This window comes from Equus caballus, chromosome 6 (genome assembly GCF_041296265.1).
Source record: "Equus caballus isolate H_3958 breed thoroughbred chromosome 6, TB-T2T, whole genome shotgun sequence".
Taxonomy (NCBI): Eukaryota; Metazoa; Chordata; class Mammalia; order Perissodactyla; family Equidae; genus Equus; species Equus caballus.
In genome coordinates, this window is record NC_091689.1 from 92,029,466 (window position 1) to 92,050,883 (window position 21,418).

A 21,418-nucleotide genomic window follows, 5' to 3' on the forward strand; every position below is an offset into this window, starting at 1 on the left:
GTTGCTCGGATATACAAATAGGACTTAGGATGTGACATAAGTCCTTGAATCTTTACCTACCAGAGAGATTTTGCTGCTTCTGTGACACTACATGAAACGAGCTATTTTCCAAAGATGCTCCAGCCAAATTTTCAATATAGCAACTGTCAGTGGTAGTGCTGATGGTGCAGAGGGTGAGCTGAGGGAGAGCGGCCATGCCGGCATCCTTTACAACATTGGGCTGCAAACTCATGCTCTCCCTTTCTAATCCTCAGAACCTGTGTGCAGTATCCCCCGCTTATTCACGGTTTCTGGTTTTGCTTTCCGCGGTTTCAGTTAGCCGTGGTCACAGAGTCCAGAAGCAGATGCTCCGCCTTCTGATGTATGATTAGAAGGTCAATAGTCACCTAACACTAGGTCACAAGGCCACATCATCCCCTCACTTCATCTCATCATGTAGGCGCTGTATCATCTCACATCAGCACAAGAAGAAGAAAGGTGAGTACAGCACAATAAGAGATTTTGAGAGAGAGAGAGAGAGACCACGTTCACATACTTTTATTACAGCATATTGTTATAATTATATTATTTCATTATTAGCTATTGTTCATCTCTTACTGTGCCTAATTTATAAATTAAACTTTATCATAGGTATGTATGTATCGGAAAAAACATAGTATTTCTGGGTTCGGGACTATCCTGGTTTCAGGCATCCACTGCAGGGTCTTGGACCGTATCCCCATGGGTAAGGGGGGATGACTGTGTTACAGTGTAAGGAAATCGTCTTCCTCTGGTGCTGGTTCTTTTAAAGATGCAGAGAGTCTCTGAAGAGTTGCCCAAAGAAGCGGCAAGAAAAGGGAGTGGTCAATAGCCAGGGACCTTCTGCCCCGGAGGCTCATCCCCATTTCCTCCCTTCCCTACCCCTCAGCTGGAACTCACCAGGAAGAATAAAAACCAGGGCAGGGCTGTGGCCCTCCTGCAGTACACAAGATGGGACCAGGTACCTGATACCTCCAGGAATAAGAGCTCGCGGGCCTGAATAACAAGACACCTGGACCAGCTAGGAATTATGTTCAGTTGCTGCTCGAAACAGAGGCACATCCATAGCGACATATAAGGGCTCATTTCCCACCTAATGGAAGTCCAGGGAAACAGGCAGTCAAAGGCTAATAAAGCTGCTCCACAAAGCCACAGAGGAGCCAGGCTTTCTTCTCCACCATTCTTAGCATGAAGCTTCCACCCTTAAAATCACCAAGTGGCTGCTTGAAAGTTCAGTTATCATATCTGCTTTCCAGGCTAGAAACAGAAGGAAAAACAGAAGGGCCAAGACGACACCTCAGCTGAGCTTTGCCAATGTGCACCTATCACCTTCCACTTAATTTTATGGTGATCAGGAAGTGATGTGTTAAGCATTTTATATTTTTACAGTACTGTTTGTTACTTACAGGCTTTTTATGAATTTTCTTATGTTTTAGGAAACTTATTTGGGGTTTTGGGTTGATGTGAAATGCATTCGAACTTTTATTGGCCAGTGACTTCACTCCCAACATCTCATTTTCAAAAATGGATTAATGACATTAAAAGGAAATGACTATACTAGGAAAGTCCAATAGTTTACTTAAAAAAAATCATTATCATCAAGTTTATTCTAACAATGTAAGCATAATCCATATCAGAGAGGTCTAGCAATATAATTCCTCCCTAATATTCTAAAGCAGATTATCATATGATCAACTCAGAAGACTTTGTAATGATTACCATGTATGCTAAGATTTTTATAAAACCTTTAACAAACATGAAATAGAAGGAAACTCCCTTTTCTTGATAAAGATTTATTACCAAAAACTTACAGCAAACTTTTTACTTAATGGAAAAAATTTAGATGTATTCTCTTTAAGATCAGGAAAACACAAGGTTGCTCGCATTCATTGGTACTATTTTCCCTGGTTCTGCAGTACCTAGTAAGCTGTATAAGAAAAGAAAAAGAAATGAAATGTAAGAATTGGAAAAAGGAGATGAAGCTCTCACTATTTCCAGATGACATGATCACATGTCTAGGAAACTTAGAATCAACAAGCAAACTATTAGCATGAATGAGAGTATTCAGAATGAGCACCAGATACAAGACAAATTGATACAAATCAATGACATTTCTCTAATGAGTAATAATCAACTAGAATATATAATTTAAACAACAAAAATATGAGTATCTAAAAAACTTAATTTATCAAATAATATAGAGATTATCTATGAAAAAATATTCTAAACTCTATTAAAAGACAGAGATATTTGAATAAATGGAAAGATATTTTGTAAGTTTAAGGAGATAACATTATTATAAATATATCTATTCTCCCCAAATTAATCCATAAATTCTATGCAATCTCAATAAAAATTCCAGCTGTATTTTTTTTTTTTTTGGTAGTTCTTACAACAGTCAGAAGTTATTTGAAAGAACAACAGTCCATAGTTGTCTAACTTTTTCAGTTGTAAAAGAAGTGCCACATGGGGAGGAGTAGGTATTAAGACATAGTACAAAACCAGGGAGACAAACCAGAGTACAGGAACAGATAAATACACACTGGAACAGAATGGAGAGTTTAGAGATAGACCCATATATATTTGAGGCTTATTACCCCATGGAAACAGGGAGAGGACAAACTTTTTGATGGATGGTTTTGGGGAAAATAGATAACCATTTGAAGAAAAGTAAGTCATATTCCTTCCTAACATGATAGTTGGATGTGGATCCTAAATATATTAAAGACTAAATGTGTAAAGTAAATTTATGAAGATAATAGAAAATTCTGTAGGAGATACAGCTTTGTGACCCGCTCTGGATGCCACTCACAGACCCAGAAGTCAGGCTGCCTGAGGCTAGGGGCAATGCAATTCAAACAGGCCTGGCTGGTTCTTGGGCTCTCTGTCCAAGCTTACCAGGAAGCTGCTCTTTACAGCATGGCTAGCCTGGATCTGGATCTTGGGCAATCAACATGTGGTATGGGGCATTCCTTGCCTGCTGAAGCTCCTAGACCATATAGATGACTATCTCGTTGTTAGTGCCATCAAGTCAATTCTGACTCCTAGGGACCCTGCGGACAGTAGAAGAGAACCCTGCCCAGTTGTTTTGCTTCATCCTCTCTCCTTCCAGCGCTACCTCAGACAATGCTCCACTGCTATTCACAGGGCTTTCATGGCCAAATTTTTTGGAAGTGAGTGGCCAAGTCCTTCTGTCTAGTCTGGAAGCTCTGCTGAAACCTGTCCACTATGGTGACCCTGCTGGTATCTGCAATCCTGGTGGCACAGGTTTCAGCATCACAGCAACACTCACCACCACAGTGTGACAACCACCAGACAGGTGATGAGGTTCTCCGACTGGGAAATGAACCTGGGCCAAATCTTGACCGCCAGACTACATTCCTATCTACCATACGGTAATTTCTAAGGTCGCTAGTTCTTACAAAGTCTCCTGATAGTTGTTGAGAAGCGAGGACCTGACAATTTCCCTGGTCTCTTTGACCGCTGAAATCCCTAAATTCATTGCTTACATCTTTTTTTTTTTTTTCCTAAAGAAGCTCCGATGTTTGTGGAGACATGGCTGTCCTGGATCTCGGTAAGCCCAGAATCTCTGCGGTAAGGGGCATTCCTCAGTTCCCTGAACCTTACACATACTCAGAACTGCTTTTACTTTTTTTTGAGTTTTCCAGCTCACAAACTCTTGGGATGTCTCCTGATTGTGGTTGAGGAAGATGGGGGTCTTTCCCCAGGATTCTTTGACCATGGCAGTAATATCTAAAGCCGTCTCTACCGACTTCTTCCAGACGTGAAATCTGAGCTCAGAGGGGATGTTCCCCTTCCTTGGTGAGGCTGCAAGGAGCAGGCTTGAGCCCTTGATGCCTGAGCTGGTTGGGAGAGAAGAGGCCAGTCAGGAAGGACTGCCTGGGGTTGATGTCCATGGGACATGGAGAACTGATTCAGATTGAGTTACAGTGCAAGTAGAGGCTGCTGGTGGTGATGCAGAGAGGATTGGTGGTGGGGGATGAAAGACCAATGAATCACTGGGATTCAAGGGTTGGGCCATGACTGGTAGATGTTCATGTCCTGAGAGAGCGTGTCGCCAGGGGAGGACATGTAGTCCAGAGACCAAGTAAGGTCTAGTAAGGGAAGGGGGACAAAAATCTGAGTGTGCTTCACGGGAGAGGGGAAAAGGCAACATGCGGGGCTAACTGAAAGCCCATTACAAACATAGAATCCAGGGCAAAAAGCACCCTGCTGTAAGAGAGGTGCCCAGAGGTAAGGATAAAGCAAAGAAAGGGAGGGGTGGCCAGGCCCAGAGCCAACAAATGTGCTGGTGAGAGAGAGGAGCCCAAATCTGAGCACAAGAAAAGGGAGAGATGGGGAGAGTCGGGGTCTAATGACAGAGAGGACTCTGGCGGCAAGGATAAGACAACTGGTGGAGGAGATACTAAGTAGAAAATGAATAGAGCTACATGGCGAGGGACACCTTTGAGGCAGAGGAAAGGCCACCAATGGGAAAAAGGGGAGAGAGAATGTGGGGCCAGTGTCAGAGGGACTAGTGATGTTAGGATTAAGGCCAGTCATGGACATGAAAGCCAAGATGTAAGGACAGAGGCCATTGTGAAATAGGGTGGAACAGAAAAGGGGGAAAATGAGGGAGAAGAAGCAGAGGCAAGATGGGGCACTGTGAGCAAAGGTGTGACGCTGCAGGTACCTTCTGCCAAGAGGATGGTTGGTAAAGTAGAGTTAGGGACACATACTTGAAGCTTGGAAGAATCAAATCACGTTAATAATGATGCTGCAGCAGCACACTGTGTCAAAAAGACTCAAATGGATGCTAATGATGGGTAAAAATTAGGTATGAACATAGACAGGAACTACAAGGAAACAGAAAAATGAAGACCAACAATTTAATAAGATGGTGGGAAGGTGGGTGTTTTGGTTTGTTTTGGTATTCCTGCTACTGGTGTAACTTTTATTTTCACAACACTAATTTTAAAAATGTAAAGTCACTAATCTTGTAATATAATAATTTATAAAAGAAAAGATTTATCAAATGTCAGGGATATCACTATAGTCACGGAACTCGTCTATTACTGCACACAAAGTACCCAAGTCTTGGTCAAGAATCTACACTGTCTTCATTGATCTCAACAAGAATTCTTGGTTGTTACTCGTTTTATTTCAAAGTTTTGAGACATTTACTTCTGACACACATCATATGCCACATGTGGTTGTTTTCACAATGGCCAGGTATTTTTACAGTTGAGGTCTTAAAATGTGAAGAAAGAAATCTCATCTCAGTAGCAGCATTCATTTCCTCACTCACTCACTCACTCATTCACTCAACAAATATTCCTTGAAGGAAGGAAGCAGCTATTTGGAAAAAGATGTAGGGTGGCCGGTACATGGTGGCCCTCACTTCCACAAGATTTGCTCAGTGTGTACCCCCTAGTCCCTTATTTTGTTTTCCTTTGTTTGAATTCTTTTTTTTTTTTTTTAAGGAAGATTAGCCCTGAGCTAACTGCTGCCAATCCTCCTCTTTTTGCTTAGGAAGCCTGGCCCTGAGCTAACATCCGTGCCAATCTTCCTCTACTTTATATGTGGCACAGCTGCCACAGCATGGCTTGCCAAGCGGTGCCATGTCCGCACCCGGGATCCAAACTGGCAAACCCCGGGCTGCCGAAGCAAAATGTGCACTTAACCGCTGCGCCACCGGGCCGGCCCTGAATTCTTGTCTTGATAACTTTCTCAGTACCTTTGTTCCTCTATGATTGAGGACAAGGATCCATATAAGTAAAACAAATGCTTATTGAAACCTATATACATTTGCCCATGTATAACTATGAACCATGTATAAGCTATGAATAACACTCGGGCCTTTCCACTGAAGAACTTGTGGTATGGCGAGGAGACAGAGAAATAACCTCACAATTAAATGCAGTGTGTGACTGCCCAAAGGGAGACGTACTAGCGCTGGGACAACCCTAAAGCTCTTTCTTCCTACACAGATAATCAATCTGAAAGGAAGGCTCCAATCAATAAGGTGTTCAGGAAATACATCAAAGGAGGAGACAGGCCTCAAGCTGTATCAGATTTTTCATGGGATCACATGTCACTTCTGAAATGCGACATAGGAGCACAAGTTTTACAGTCAAAAACCTGTGTTGGAATCCTGACTCACTGCCTACTAGCTAGAGGACCTCTAGAAAGTGAATTAATCTCTATGAGCCTGAGTTTCCTCATCTGTAAAACAGAAGCAGTAATTCTTTTTTTTTTTTTAAAGATTTTAATTTTTTTCCTTTTTCTCCCCAAAGCTCCCCGGTACATAGTTGTATATTCTTCGTTGTGGGTCCTGCTAGTTGTGGCATGTGGGACGCTGCCTCAGCGTGGTTTGATGAGCAGTGCCATGTCCGCGCCCAGGATTCGAACCAACGAAACACTGGGCCGCCTGCAGCGGAGCGCGTGAACTTAACCACTCGGCCACGGGGCCAGCCCTCAGAAGCAGTAATTCTTAACTCACAGGATTTTTTGCCAAGGTTAAATTAAATGAGATAGTAAATGCGTGTCGTGTAGAGCTTCCCACACAGTTGCTCCATAAATGGTAACTATCGCCCCTCTTCAGACTTAGAGGAGGACTCAGAGGACCACCTTGGTGTAGAGCCTGCTTTGTGTGTGCACTCGTCTCCTGATTTTTCCAGTTAGGGAATATCGAGCTAAACAAATATGATTTCCTACGTCTATACCTGGCTTTATGGGACAGGTCTTATAATTCTAAAGCACATTTTGAGGTGTCTAGTCAAGCAGCTGGACATAGACATGGTAATTGCAAAGAGGTAGGGCTAACCAGGGAAAATGGGAGGACGAAACAATACGTGCCCATTTGGTGAAAGAGCAGTAGGTTGAGGAGTGGGAAGAACCAGAGGCCACAGGAAGAAGTCTAGACAGGAAGGCAGCATTTGATATCGAAGAACAGATTAACAAACAACAGATAATATTAATATTCAGGGTTGATAACTGACTTTAAGAAGATCCAGCCAGAGGAACATGTTGTTCAGCCACGTGGGCAGACAAAGCTCCTCCATACAGGGAGGCAATATTCTGAGGTCCAGGCAGGTGGGCAGGACATGGCGCTGGGCTCAGGCACTAACTCTCAGTCTGAGGAGGCGCCTGGGTATTCATAAGAATATTCCTAAAGAACTGAGGTACCAGGTTACAAGTCAGGGTTTCAAAGAGAACAAAACAGTGATCAAACTGCCGGAACTAATGCTAGATGCAGGGTTTCTCTACCTCAGTGCTACCAACATTTTGGATTGGATAATTTTTTGTTGGGGAGAAGGGGTGCCCTGCATGCTGTAAGATGTTTAGCATCAGCCCTGGCCTCTACCCACGAGATGCCATTAGTATCCCCACCCCAAGTTGTGACAATCAAAAATGTCTCCAGACATTGCCAAATGTCCCAGGGCAAGGAGTGGGAAAAATCAGCTCCAATGGAGAACCACTGGGCTAGAGGGCGCCTGGTGAGAGAGCTGTCCGCCAGCGGAGGCGGAGGCAGAGGGTCTCAGGGAGGAGCTGGTCTAGGAGGGGTAACGACCGAGGGGGCCCAGGAACACCAGTGTAGGCAGCATTCTGTCCAGATCCCCATCCCTTTTATCATTTCTGTGTAGCCTGTCTGGTCTTCTCTGTCCCCTTTTTTTCAGCACGCTTTTGCTTCCAAAAGACTGTCCCCTGGGCTTCTGTAGCTTCTTTGCCCCACATACACAAGAGCCAGAGGAACTGGGAGAGATGTGTGTGAGGGACTCCCTGGCTGAAGGGGTTCCCCAAATTCCCCTGCCCTCCCTGGGGCTTTGCCTGATCGGCCTCTTCTACTTCCTTGCCTTCTCCACTCTTACTGGTTTCTTCTGGGAACACGGCCATAATAAATCACAGCATACAAATCTCTCCTGAAGGCCTGCTCCCAGGGACCCCAGCTCAATTCAGCCAGTAAGGCTGGAGTCGAAGGACAGAGTCAGGTGTGAGAAGGAAGTCCAGGAGGGCAGTTCGGAATGAAGACTACGAATGACAAGGCTGGCCTGAAGCCCCCATCAACGTGGTTTCCAGTGGGAGACAAGGCAATGAGACAGGTGATTTAAAGGAGCAAAGGATGACCAGCGTGGTCTTGGTCTCAGGAAAAGGTGGAAAGCAAGAATAAAGCACAAGGTCTTAAGGTGGTACAAAATAATGGAACTATTAGAAAAAAACACCTTTAGAATAATTTGTTGTTAATATTAAATATCTTCACAGAATTCATCACAACCACAGGCTGAAAGAGTCCATAATCCTCTGGACTATGAAAATGCTGCAGTGGAGTATTTCAATCTCTACCTCAGTAATACAGAAAGACCCTGGCAAACCTGTATACTGTCCCCTCCTACTTTCGCTGGTGAAAACATTCTGGGAGCTATGGGAGTGGAGGCCATCGATCAGGGGTGACTGTTGCTTCTGTCTTTTCAGAGCAGAACTATTTCTGCACCATTTGCACTCCAGGATACAAGGAGTTAGGGAAGGACCAGCTAAGAGATGACTGGCCCTGAGCTAACATCTGTGCCCATCTTCCTCTACTTTCTATGTGGGATGCCTACCACAGCATGGCTTGATGAGCGGTACCATGTCCGCACCCGGGATCCGAACCGGCGAACCCCAGGCTGCCAACGCAGAATGTGCGAACTTAACTGCTGTGCCACCAGGCTGGCCCCTAAAAAATAATTTTGGAGAGTAACCTTAAGAAAGATACAAGCAACTTATCCTTACATCTAGAAACGCAGTGTTGGAAATAGTAAATTATAGGTTCTCTACTCATAATTTGCCTTTTGTAATCATTTCTTTATTCAGTAAAGAAATCATCTGTATTCTTCAGCCAGTATGTAATTTAGACCAGTCAGTAAGTTATAATTTTTAATTCTGAAAATTAAAGCTTAAGGGATTCTTTGAGAATATGTTATAAGAAATACATAGACAGCATGTACCAAGAGGCATTAAAAACTAACCATTTCTGGTAAAATTCTTTTTAAAGTAAACAAGAAAAAGTAAAATTCTTTTAAAAGAAAAGTCAAAAAAGAAAATTGTAAAAATGAATTAATTTCAGGAAAAGTAATTCAGAGTGAGAGAATTAATGATGACACAGGAAAAAATAATAGAGTGAGACTACTTAAAACATAATTACTGATAAAAAGTGGGTAAAAAAGCATTTACAAATACATTTGCAAATAAAGTTTCTTATTAATTCATTCAACTAACAGACCTCTGATAGGTTTTCTTCAGCATACATGCCTATGTTCTGTACCATGGGAACACCTTACCCTGACCCCATAAAACCAATCACCCTTGACCACAGCTGTTTGGGCCAGGCGTGTCCCCCTGCTCCAAGGACAGTTGATCTGTATTCCCTTCAGTGACCTAGGAGGTGGCCCAGCAAAAAGCATTAGCACAATCGGAACACACCACCTATAGTATTCGATTTGCTGAACTACTTAGGTTCTTTTTCTTCAGAAATTTGAATGTGATGCATAAAAGGAAAGTATATAGTTGGTAGGGTAGTGAGACAGAAGCTAAATAGACTGAGAAAGAAGAGCAGCAGAGCCTTGAGGTAGCAGGAGACACGAGGAAGCCGAACCTCAATGACAGAGCATTGGGACCGAGGCAACTGGCTGGCAGAAGCAGGAGAAATACTAGCAGACATAGAGTGGATGTGTCTCGGTAACACTTAAGCATTAGAGGAGGGAGAAGGAAGCGGAACACATCTGCTGCTGAGATTAATCAAGCAGTTATGGAGGCCAAAGCGCTTTCTAGTTCCCAAACTACACTGCAGGCTCTGTGAAGCCACACCTTTCCTATTCCCATAGGGCCTGGCTTTGTGCCTGGAATTCCTTTCTCTCTTATTTTCACATGCATTCTTTCTTTGAACCTCTGCTGCTTGAGGTATCTAAAAGGATCGAACTAGCACACCATGTAAAGGAGTTTAGACTTTAATCTTAAAACAACAGAAAATCGTAAAAGGGCTTCATATTTTCATTTTAGAAAGAAGACTCTAGGACCAGAAAATAAATAGAAAATGGACTGGAGGTAAGGATTATACTTTGGAAATTGTTCTTCTAAACCAGTGAGTGATGATGATGGCCTGAACCAAGCTAGTGAGAACGGAGAAAAGCGGGTGAAGTGGAAGGTTAGGAAAGGGGATGAATGAACAGAATTTGACTCAGCTGAGACGCAGTGGATGTGGAGCAGGAAGAGCCAAGTTTGATTCTCAGTTTCCCGGTCTGGACAAGCAGATGGATGGTTGAGCCTTTCATGGAGAAAGATAATGTACGAAGAGGACCAACTCCTTTTTGGGGAGGAGTGTTAGGTGCCAATGAGACTTCCCGGTAAAGATGTCCAGCAGGCAGTGGAATATTCATGTCGGGATCTCACACAAGAGCTCTGGATTTATAAGCTTGTGTATAAGGGCTTGATATCATGACTTTCAGAGATATCCAGGTAACAGTTTCTAGTTTTGTTTCCATAGCACTAAATTCAGGAATGTACTTGGACTAGATTGTTAGCCCAGGAAGGCTGAGAATAAAGAATCTGTTCATGTCTGAATATTTGCTATACTGTACCTTAGCTATCACGTTGTGCCTTGTAGAACTCAGAGACTAATGGGCTACCTTGCTTAGGTGAGGTGGTTTCTAGAGAAGGCTACTTACAGGACTGGTCTAGCTTTATGTGTATAAGCCTAGGACTGGGAGGGGATGTGAAATTTCCAGAAGGTTTGATGTTATGTATTCCAGAAGGTCTGAGAATTTGGAAGGTTTAAAAGCTTGCGCTTTCATTCTTAGCTGATATTGCAACTACATTCCTTTCTGCATCCCTTAGATAAGTAAACCCAAGTGGTGTCTCTGTTGTGGTATTTGTTAATCTAGACATTCTATTGGTATTTGTCAATATGGAGGTTATACAGGGTGATATCAATCTATCAATAGATCGGCAGTAAGTGAAACCATCGGTGTGCATAAGATCACTTGAGGAGAATAAATTAAGAAGAATAGAGAGCACAGGATTCTGGGAAACACTAACAGACAAGGAATAGGTGGAAGAGAGAAAAGTCCAAGAGGACAATAAAGAATGATGGTGAAATCTGAGGGATTGAACATAGAAAAGTAGATTGAGTAATATTTGTATTTCATCACTAAATTGAGACAGATATTTCAGAATATGAGACAAGCTTTCTTGTTACACATGAATACATGCTCATTTTTAAACAGATAAGTTTTCTAAAAGATTCATAACAAAGGATCAGAAAAAGACACGAGTTTCCTAATTTTCAACTAGAAGGTTAAAACTTGCTGATAATTAAGTCTTTTTATAAGTTAATAAAAGACAGCATGTGTAATGATCACAAAAGAGCTACCATTTTCTACTCCCTAATTAAAACATGTACTCAGTCCTTACTGAGTGCCAGGCATTGTGCTTTTCCTGCAATATCTCAGTTAGACATTAGAACCACCGCATGAGGAAGGCACTTGTATTTTCTTCTTTTAAAGATGTGGAAACTGAAGATTAAGTTAAGTAATTTGCTAGAGTCACCCAGGGAGTAACTAACAGAGCTGAGATTCCAGCGTAGGGTTTTTTGACTGCAGAACATGAGGTTTAACCACTACTTGATAACGCTGTGAAAGCATTACTTATGGTAATAAAAGGTTAAATTGATCAGGCCTTTGTTAATGTAATTTTCAGTGAAGACAGATTTTGTAGCCACAGAAGACCATTTTACATTACATCAACACTTAGAGGTGTGCTACAATTTTGAAAGTTCTTGAAGTACTTGAGAACAATAATATATATATTTGAATAATTTGTTTTTGCTATTAAAAGAGAAATGATTCTGTTTTTCGGAATGCTAACTCCTGAGTTTAGCTGGTTTCTTAACCTGTAGAATCAAAAATTATTTTTACATCTGCTAACTTGCTTAGTTTTGGCATAAAGTCACGCATTGTTTCTGGGGCAGTACAATCTCACAGGGCATATGTAGACAGAAAACTATTAATTTTTGTTTTTTAAAAGAAATTTACAGAATACTAAATATAGGTAATTGTTACACCTTAAGAAAATTTTAGTTTTTCAAATCGTTATAAGTATTGTTTTCAATTAATGAATTCCAATCGCATTCCTTCAACTATATATAATAGAGATGTAAAAGACTCTGATGATTTTGAATCAATCATGCCAAAGTTACTAATAGCAAAAAAATTAAATTTCAAAAGCAAAATCGTCTACATGGGTGGGAGTTTGATCCTAGATAACTGGGCCATTTATTAGAGGACCATTTTTAAAAGCCCCCTGAAACCCCAAGAATAAGGTCTGCCACATATTGCACCTAAGCTTTTTTTTTTTGCCAAATTCACAGCTTTTAATAGATAAAGCTTATACCGTAGGAGCTGTCAAATTTCCCAGAAGTTGTGAAATAGGCACAGATGATCTACACTACTGTTTCCGGAGCTCCCTACTCATCTGCCACCTCCAACCATCCTTGCTTTGCTGCTTCTCGAAATGAAAAAATATATATATTTAGTTTACAAAGTACTTGCGGTTCAAGGCCTTCTTATTTTACAGTCAAACACTGCCGCCCACTGACAATCCCACAGTTCACCGTCTTTCATCCGGAAAAGGTGTTACCGGCTCAGCTGTCTGAAGGTGTTTATTTCTTCATGTCCTACCTCTACCCTCGTTCAGCCTTTCCCTCCACCTTTCTCTGCTCCCTCCTCAGTAGCTGCGAAAAGTCTTGTATAAAAGTATACTGACCTGGATCTTCGGAGAGGCCCAGATGATTTTTCTGTTTATCTTTCCTCACCTGTATTTGGCTTTCCTATCAGTTCCTTGTTTAAGCATCACAACTCTGTTTTAGGTAGGGTATTCCTTCATCCCACAAATATTTATTGATCATCTACTGTGTGCTAAGCACTGTCGCAGGCGCTGGAGATACAGCAGGAAACAAAACAAACCCCAGCGCTTCTGAAGCTTTCCTTTTGGCGGGGAGCAGGGCCGGCTGCTCGGGGAGGGGGCCGGGTCGCGCGGCGCCGGGTGGGGAACCGAGGGAGTCTGGCTTTTACTCGGGGTGAAGGGGAAAGCCAGCGGAGGGTTTGGAACGTTTTATCGCTCATGTCACAGATTAAGAAAATAAGTGACTACTCCGCAGGAAGTGCACCAGGGCGCTTTGTACAACTCTCTGGAGGAACAGCAATTTAGGTCCTGGGGAGTAAATGAACAGGAAGTAGGCGTTGATTTGGGGCTACTGGCCCAGAGACGCGACGGGACAGGAACGAAGAGGGACAAGACAAACGATAAATCCAAAAGGAAGCGAAGTGTTTACACCGAAATACAATTTAACACAAACATACGCGAGGAGATACGCCAAGGAGGACCCGGGGCTCCGTTCAGACCCTTGTCACCGAAAAAATCGAATCCGGACGAGGCTAACCGCCAGCACCCAACCCTACGCGGCCGCCGGCCGTGCAGCTGGGGAAACGCCCCGCCCGGAACTGGGCCCGCCCCCAGCGTGACCCCGCCCCCGGCCGCGCCCCGCCGGCGGCTCGTCACCTGGTTGGCTGCTGCGGGGGCGGTGTCCGCGGTCCCGGAAGTGCGGTTGACGTGTCCCGGCCGCGCTCGGAATTGTGGGCGACTCGGCTAATGGCGTCGGCGAGTCAGGGCTGCCCGGGGGGCCGGCGCTGAAGCGTTCTGCCAGGTTGGCCGGTGACGACCGGGGCAGCCGGGCCCCGCAGCAGCGGGAGGGACCTGCCCGACTGGTGGGCTCCTCGGCCAGTGCCGGCGGAGCCTAGCGGGGCGGGGCGGCTGCGGGGGGCGCCGCGGAGAGGAGCCGGGGAGTTGCGAGGAGGCTGCGGGGGGCGCTCGGGCTCGCTCCGGGTTCGCCGCCCAGGCCCGGCCGAGCCCCCGCGGAGCCCGAGGGGCGGGCTGCCGAAGGGCGGGGGCCGCCGGGAGGCAGCCAGTGGCCCCGAGGCGCTGACAGTGCCGGAGTCCGTTTGCGCCGCTCGGAAGTCGGCTCGCAGTTCGGGGGATCATGTCCGGCACCAACAGCCCCGAGGCGGTGAAGAAGCTGCTGGAGAACATGCAGAGCGACCTGCGGGCCCTGTCCCTGGAATGCAGGAAGAAGTTCCCGCCCGTCAAGGAGGTGAGCCGCGGCGGCGTCGGGCGAGGGCGCGGGGGCCGCCCGGGCCGGTCCGCGCGGGCCTTCGCCCCGGTCCTTTCCCTCCGCCCTCCCCGTCCCGATTCGCGAGCCGGCGGGCTGTCCCGCAAGCGCCCTTTACACTTTCCTTTGGGGAGGCCTCAGGCGCTTTGATTTCCTCTGTTCCCCTCTCCTCCGATTAGGGATGAAGTTCGCGGAGGGAGCCGATTCGGCGATTTCACCTGGGTGTGTTGTAACCCTCGGCTCTTCTGGCTTAGCCAAACCAGAGTGGTCAGACTTAGGTTTGTTGCTTCTGAAAGCTCATGTCCACCGTTGTGGACCGCGCTCCTCGCGTTTGTAGTGTGTATCACTGAGTCAGAAGCAGCTGTGCTTCTTGCCGTGTGTCATGCAGCTTAGCTCCGTATCGATCCCAAGAAGGATTAATAAATTACCCCGAGACACCAGTTTACGACAGACGTTGAAGACCCACAGTACCATGTTCAGCCTTGTCAAGAGCAGTCCTGTAATGGGAGACCTGGGCTCGGAGTCGAATGGAGTACACTTGGATTTAAGTGCTAGCAATACGTGTTACCTAACCTCTTTGAGCTTCAATTTTCTTTCAGATGTAAAATAGGGTTAAAGGGTGGATTTATTAGATTATGGTGGGAAAGTCGTCAGCTCAAAAAGGGTATTATTAAAGAGGCTTAATCATAGCTACAAATTAAAATTCTCCAAGTATTTTCTGAATTGAAATTTTTTAACGTTTAATCCCTATTGGCTTTTTCTCTTAAGATGCCATTTTAGTTGTCTTAAACTTTTTAAAAACGCTACTCAGTTTCTTTTCTCATTTCTGAAATAAGATATTCCAGTGGCATTTTTGTAAAAGCAATTATTTTATTTCTATTCTTATTTAATGTAGTTTGGTATACCTGGAGTTTTTTACTATTTGCCCTAAAAGGTCACCAAGGAATTCTGAAATGTTTTCATACTTACCTAAATGTTTTGCCTTTATTATTATAAAGATTCTGTAATAAAACTTACCCAATAAAGTTTGGATTGTAGGCTTCCAAGGAACCCTAACTTTTCTGTAAGTGCTTTGGTCTCGGTCTTCCACAAACTCCATCTAGTATTTCTTTAATAAAGTAAGCAAGTATTACCCAGAGATGGAAACCAGATATGTCTTTTTTTGAAAGATGACTGTTATATGTTTTATGTCAGATATTCACTAGTATGTTTTGATATAGATTTTCATTATTTTCTCTATATCATCTCCTGTTGAAAGTTAAAACAAGTAATTTTAAGAAATTAAGCTGTTTTAAAGAATTTTAATGAATTAGTCTGTTCTAGTTGTAAGAGAAATGCTCTCATTTAGAAAATGTCAAATCCTATTTTGTAATTTTTATTTTATTTTATTTTTTTATTTTTGGTGAGGAAGATAGTCCCTGAGCTAACATCTGTGCCAGTCTTGCCCTATTTTGTATGTGGGATGTGCCACAGCATGGCTTGATGAGCAGTGTGTATATCTGCGCCCTGGATTTGAACATACAAATCCCGGGTCACTGAGGCTGAGCATAGGAACTTAACCACTATGCTGGCCCCCTATTTTGTAATTTTAACAATAATTTATAGAACTCACAGTTCCCAGTTCTTATAATTCATATAAAAACTATGATTCCTCTATATTACAGGCCTTTGTGGGCTAGCTTGGAAATTTAATTGCCATTTATTACATTATTTCTGTTGGAAAATGCATTCAGAGTTCCAAACAGGTGACTTAAACGAGGCTCTAGAACTCAATCCATTTCTGATCTAGGAACTTTCAATAAAGCTCATGAGCTTTTTTTCCTTAAACATTGGCTAAAGAGGTGTTTAGTAATTGCAGCCAGTCTTTGAGGTAATGGCAAAACTAATTCTGGATTTGATTATCTCTGGTACATAGTTTCCTGTATAGTGCACGCTTTACAAGAATTTGTTGAATGTAAGACCTTTGATTCCTTACCCAATGGCACTTTTCATATACTTCGGGCCCTGCTTTAGGAACTGAAAAATGACCTTGACTGTGCCACAAGTTTAAAACAATAATAAAGTAATTAGCCTAATAGTGATGATCTTTTAGGAGAGAGCCTTGACTTTCAAGAAATATTTTGGTTGAATTAAATTTTCCGTGGCAATTTAATAGCAGTGCCAAATTTTGGCTTTTGTTCTTTGAAGAACTGGTAAGTTTTCAGTTTTATTTATTTGGGGGAGGGGGGGCGGGGAGGAGGTGGGCTGTGCTTGGTAGACCCTAAGGCAAAACCTTTCTAAGCATAAGAAACTTTTTCATCTGTATATCGGTGTACTAGTTAACACTCTCCCAGTATCTTCACAGATATTACCTGAAAAATACTCGTTTGGAGTATTTTTCCTATAAGACTACTCAGGAACTTAACACAGTGCGGTGCTAATCGCATATATGCTTCGGAGGGAATGTCTCCTGCCTCAGCACTTTTTAAACAAGGTGGAATGAAGGGAGATCTTCTATATTTAGTCTTTATTTTAAGTTTTTAGTGGTTTCTACTTTTTTGGCCGTATGCTTGGCTGTAATTTTTTTTAAATTAATGATAAGCTGGATTTTTTTAAGATTTCAAATCGTTAGAAAAACAGAAGAAAAGAGTATTCATAAAGGATAGTGCCTTATTTACTGATATCTACTGTTTTGGATTTTTTACATAGTTTTCCCCATCTTGTTTTCATTTATAAATCTATGCTTCGCATGTTAAGTTGTTTTTTATAGTCGCTATAATTACACTGTCATTTTATAATAAAGGTAATAATTAAATAATAACAGCAATGCCTTCCTTCTTTTTTTTCCTGTTTTCTTTCTTAGTCCTTAAATGTAAACATTCATGCTTCAGTGTAACTTTTTTTTTTAAAGGTATGCTTTTTTGAGGAAACATTGTCCCTGAGCTAACATCTGTTGCCAATCTTGCTCTTTTTTCTTCTTTCTCCCCAAAGCGCCAGTACATAGTTGTGTATCTTAGTTCTAGGTCCTTCTGGTTCTTCCATGTGGGATGCCGCCACAGCTTGGCCTGATCAGCAGTGGCTTGATGGTCTGAACTGGTGAACCCTGGGCTGGTGAAGCAGAGTGCTCAAACTTAACTGCTCTGCCACCAGGCTGGCCCCTCAGTGTAACTTTTTTTAGCACAAGTGTACTGACTAATTTGTTCTGGAATATTTGTGTGAAAAATTTTTTCTTTGTCCTAAAAATTACTTTAAAGCTTTGTAAAATCACTTCTATATTATTGATATTCACTGGTTTTGGAGGCAGTAACGTCTGAAACTTTATGTATTTAATGAATAAACACTTTTTGGTTATTTCCTGTTTGCAGGCCCTACTCTGGAAACAGATGAGGGCAATCTGACTGAGCTTGAAAGTGTGGCCAGAGAGAGTTTAATGCTTGAGCTGAGTCGTAGTAGCATGAGTAGAAGGTAGCCAACAGAAGAAGTGGGAGGTGAGGTCATTCTAGGCAGAGGAAATAGCACGTGTTTGTATTCCATGTAAAATAAATTTCATGTGTAAGTGATTGGGAGCCATTAAAGCTTTTGAAGAGAGAGAGTCATAGGATCAGTTTATATTTAGTAGTATTACTGTAACAGTATTGGTGGGAAGAATTAGAGGGGACTGAGATTGAGGCGAAGCGAGCAAATTTTTAAAAATGATGATTGCCTGCATTACAGTAGCAGTAGAGGTAGACAGAAAGTTGCTTGCATTGTGGGAGACATGGCTGAAAGAGTATGGATTAAAAAGACATTAAGCAGGTAAAATTACGAGGGTATAGTGACCTTTTGTATAATATAGAGAAAGAAATCTATCATGCCTCCCAGGTTTTTGGCTTGGAAAACTGGGTGGATCACTAAGAGAAGGATCATAGGAGAAGCAAATGTTTTAGTGCCAAAAAGAGTAGTCATGAATATATTAAGTTTAAGATTTATGTGTGACATCCAAATGGAACTGACCAGTAAGTAGGTGTTTGAAAATGATGGTTTGGTACTTAAAGAGAGAGGTCTAGAATTTCAGATTTAGGAGTATCAGTTAATACATGATAGTAGAAGCCACAGGACTAGATAAGATGGGATAGAAAGAGTGAATAGAGTAAGCATATCAGGGCTAAAGAAAGAACTTTGGGAAGTAACAGCATTAAAGGGAAAGAGGCAGCTGGGCAGGCTAAGATTAAGGATATGGGAGAGACAGGAGAGATAGGAAGTTGTGGACAGTTTGGCCTGTGGCCTCTGTTTTCTTGGCAAGATAGGAAACCAGCTTGTTGCTAGGAGTAGTTAGTGATGAAAGAAGTGATGGGTAGGAAGTTTGAGGGGAGCACTGGATCACTTTGGAGAAGTGGAGGAGATATTGACTTGGAACACTTAAGAGTCTTGGCAGGAAAAGTGATTGAAATGATGATGGATCATGAGATGTAGGTTGGATTCCCAAAGAAGGAAATCCAACAGAGCTTTGATCTGTTAGAAGAAGATGGAGGGGCTAAGGGGCTAGGGGCACCAGTTTAATCAAAGAGCAAATGGAGTTGGGGAGTGGGAGAGCTAGATGGACAGGGATTGGGATCATAGTGGGGATATTGGATTTCAGATTGCCAAGTAGTGCTGCGCTGGAGGATGATGAAGTCCAGGGAGTGGGTGGTAGAAGAGGAGAGGGAATGAAAGTCATTTGAGCTGTGGTAGTCAGAATTAGGGTTTTGGATGGGTTTCTCTCTCTCTCTGTCTCTTAATAAAGTGGAATCAGTAAGGGTGTACGTAACAAAGTACAAATAGTCTTCCCAGGCTGTGTACTGTGTTTCCTCTTGCCCATTCAGGCCCGATAGAAGTTGGTTGGCAGGAGTTTTTGCCTAAAAAAGCAAAGGTTCCTGTGGTAGAGTTCCTCAGTGTCCAGTGTTTTTAGGCATGAGCTGGCTGAGGGGGACTTGGTGAAAGGGACGCCTTATACTTAGCGTCAGCAGGATTCTCCCTTTAACCAGCTATTTGCGAACTGAGGCCCAAGTCATTTGGCTCTTCTGGTAGGGAGAAGCTCCTTTTCAGGACATTATGACGATGAAGAGTCAGGGCTGGATAATGTTTACATGCTTAATTGGGAGCTATTTTTGTTCAGTATTTTATAATATACTATAGTTTTTTCCCATTGTCATTGGTTGGAGAAATTTGCTCATGATACAACCAGTTGTGTTCTTTCCTTCGTAAGCATAATAAAATAAATCCATGTTTTATATACTGAAATGTTTTAATAATTTATTCAAAAAAACTTGCCAACACAGGTCAGAACAGTATGACAAGAGTGGTAAGGAGTTATAAGTCATTTTGGTCAAGACTTACTTTCCTACATAATGCAAATTTATATAACTTTGGCCTTTGTTTTTGAGTCTGCTTTTTCTTTTTATGCTGCTGTTGATTTTATTCCGGAAAAGGTACATTAGCTTTCTAAGTTCTCATTAAATTCGTTTTCTTCTGATAAATATTTTAGATGTTAACTTCAAGAGTAGTATAAGCAATAACTTTTTCACTGACTTCTCAGAAAATTTTACTAGCTTATTGCAGTGTCGTAAGAGCATTTTGTAGTGAGAGTCCTTTAAAAAGCTTTTGATTAGTCTATAGCATACTTTATATATTTATGAAAGTTAGTACCATGACCATTGAAATTTGTTAAAGTAGAAAACCTAACAGTTTATTTTTTACTAAGTTTTGACCATTGTATTTTTGTGTGTGTGAGGAAGATTGTCCCTAAACTAACATCTGTGCCAGTCTTCCTCTATTTGGTATGTGGCACACTGCTACAGCATGGCTTGATGAGCAGTGTGTAGGTCCATGCCCAGGATCTGAACCTGTGAACCCTGGGCCACCAGAGCAGAGTGCGTGAACCCAAACTCTACGGTCCCAGGCTGGCCCCTGACCATTGTATTTTTATTTTCATGTAGACAATGGATAGAGGGCAAAGATGAATGAAAACATATTTCAGTCAAAAAGAATATATTATCTTCTTAGCACTGTGTTTTGTGTGATATAGAAGCAATAAAAGACATTGTTCCTGGCTTATAAACCAAAAAAGAAGACATACTTCAAAAGTGTAATTCTTCTTCTTTTTTTCTTTTATGTAAGTGTAGCTTATTTTCAGCCATGTACAAAACATTGGGTTTTGCTATTACTCTTATAATTTAATAGAAATTTATTAGTTTCCTAAGTGTAAAGCATGCCAGGAGATGCAGAAATGAATGAGAAACTGCCTTTATCTTCCTGAAGTTAACTCAAGGTTGAGTAAAATATTCTCTCTCCACTAGGCTAGGAACTTTGCATTCATTGACTATTGCAACATGCCATTCCAGTTTTACACATGAGGAAACTATGGTTTAGAGAGGTTCGGTCACTTGCATAAGGTAGTAAAGCTAGAAGGTGGAAGAAGTGGGATGTGAATCCATGTGCATCCATTTCTAACCCCTCTCCTTTCCGTTATAGCATGCTGCAGATGCCTTTAAAACATCCTTAACTTATTTTTATCATTGTTCTCATTCATCCGCCTTGCTTCATTATTTGTTATTATTCGTCATTCTTTCCATCTTGGAATTCTCTCATTTTGACTTTTGTGGCACTCTACTTTTGTATTTCTCCTCTCCATCTCAGTATTCTTTCTCCTTTTCTTTACATATAAATGCATCTCAAGTTTTGTCTTCAGCCTCTTCTTTCTCCATGCTCATCCCCTTAGCATTGTCATCCTCTCCCATTGCTTCTGGCTTTACCATAATGCTGGCTCCTAACTCTGCTTCACTAACTTGAGCTATTTCCAGCTGTCGAACACATCTACCAGAATATCTTTCACACATTTCAGATAGAACTTCTTGTAATTGAACTTATTTTCCTCAAAACTTGTCCTTTCCCACCACTTCACTTGTTCTGTTAGGGCTGTTTATCACTGTTGCTTACCTTGGTCATATTTGGCTCTCTTCTCACCCTCAGTTCTCTTTATTCATTGTCAGCTGTTCCTTCCAGCTCTGTAATTTCTAACACAACTCTCCTTTTTTCTATTTTCTCAGCTGTTATTCTAGTTGCAGGTTTCAGTCTTATGCCTGGCCTTTGATAGGCATTAATGGCATGAGAGACAAACCATTCTGTATGTTACCATCAGACTAGTGTACTTAACCAGCTCAGAAACCCTCAGTGGCTTCTCTGTATTTATGGAACTCCTTAGCATAG

General features: G+C 42.3%; 1 protein-coding gene and 1 long non-coding RNA gene across 8 annotated transcripts in view; one reads left to right on the forward strand and one right to left on the reverse strand.

Annotated features, from left to right (window-relative positions):
- The window catches only part of LOC138924847 (uncharacterized), a 28,527-nt gene extending 14,981 nt beyond the window's left edge, over nucleotides 1-13,546 (reverse strand). Inside the window, exon 1 of the long non-coding RNA XR_011440165.1 lies at nucleotides 13,410-13,546. This is a non-coding gene — a long non-coding RNA (uncharacterized lncRNA). The remainder of the gene's footprint in view (nucleotides 1-13,409) is intronic.
- The window catches only part of MON2 (MON2 homolog, regulator of endosome-to-Golgi trafficking), a 103,716-nt gene continuing 92,256 nt past the window's right edge, over nucleotides 9,959-21,418 (forward strand). For 4 of the 7 annotated variants that reach the window (XM_070271830.1, XM_070271831.1, XM_005611362.4 and 1 more), the window contains exon 1: nucleotides 13,682-14,197. In XM_070271830.1, the coding sequence (XP_070127931.1) occupies nucleotides 14,087-14,197 (111 nt within the window). In that variant the 5' untranslated portion in view covers nucleotides 13,682-14,086. Of the gene's footprint in view, nucleotides 10,099-13,681; nucleotides 14,198-21,418 lie in introns of those variants that run through there. The other 3 variants (XM_070271832.1, XM_070271836.1, XM_070271834.1) reach the window with 2 other exon arrangements.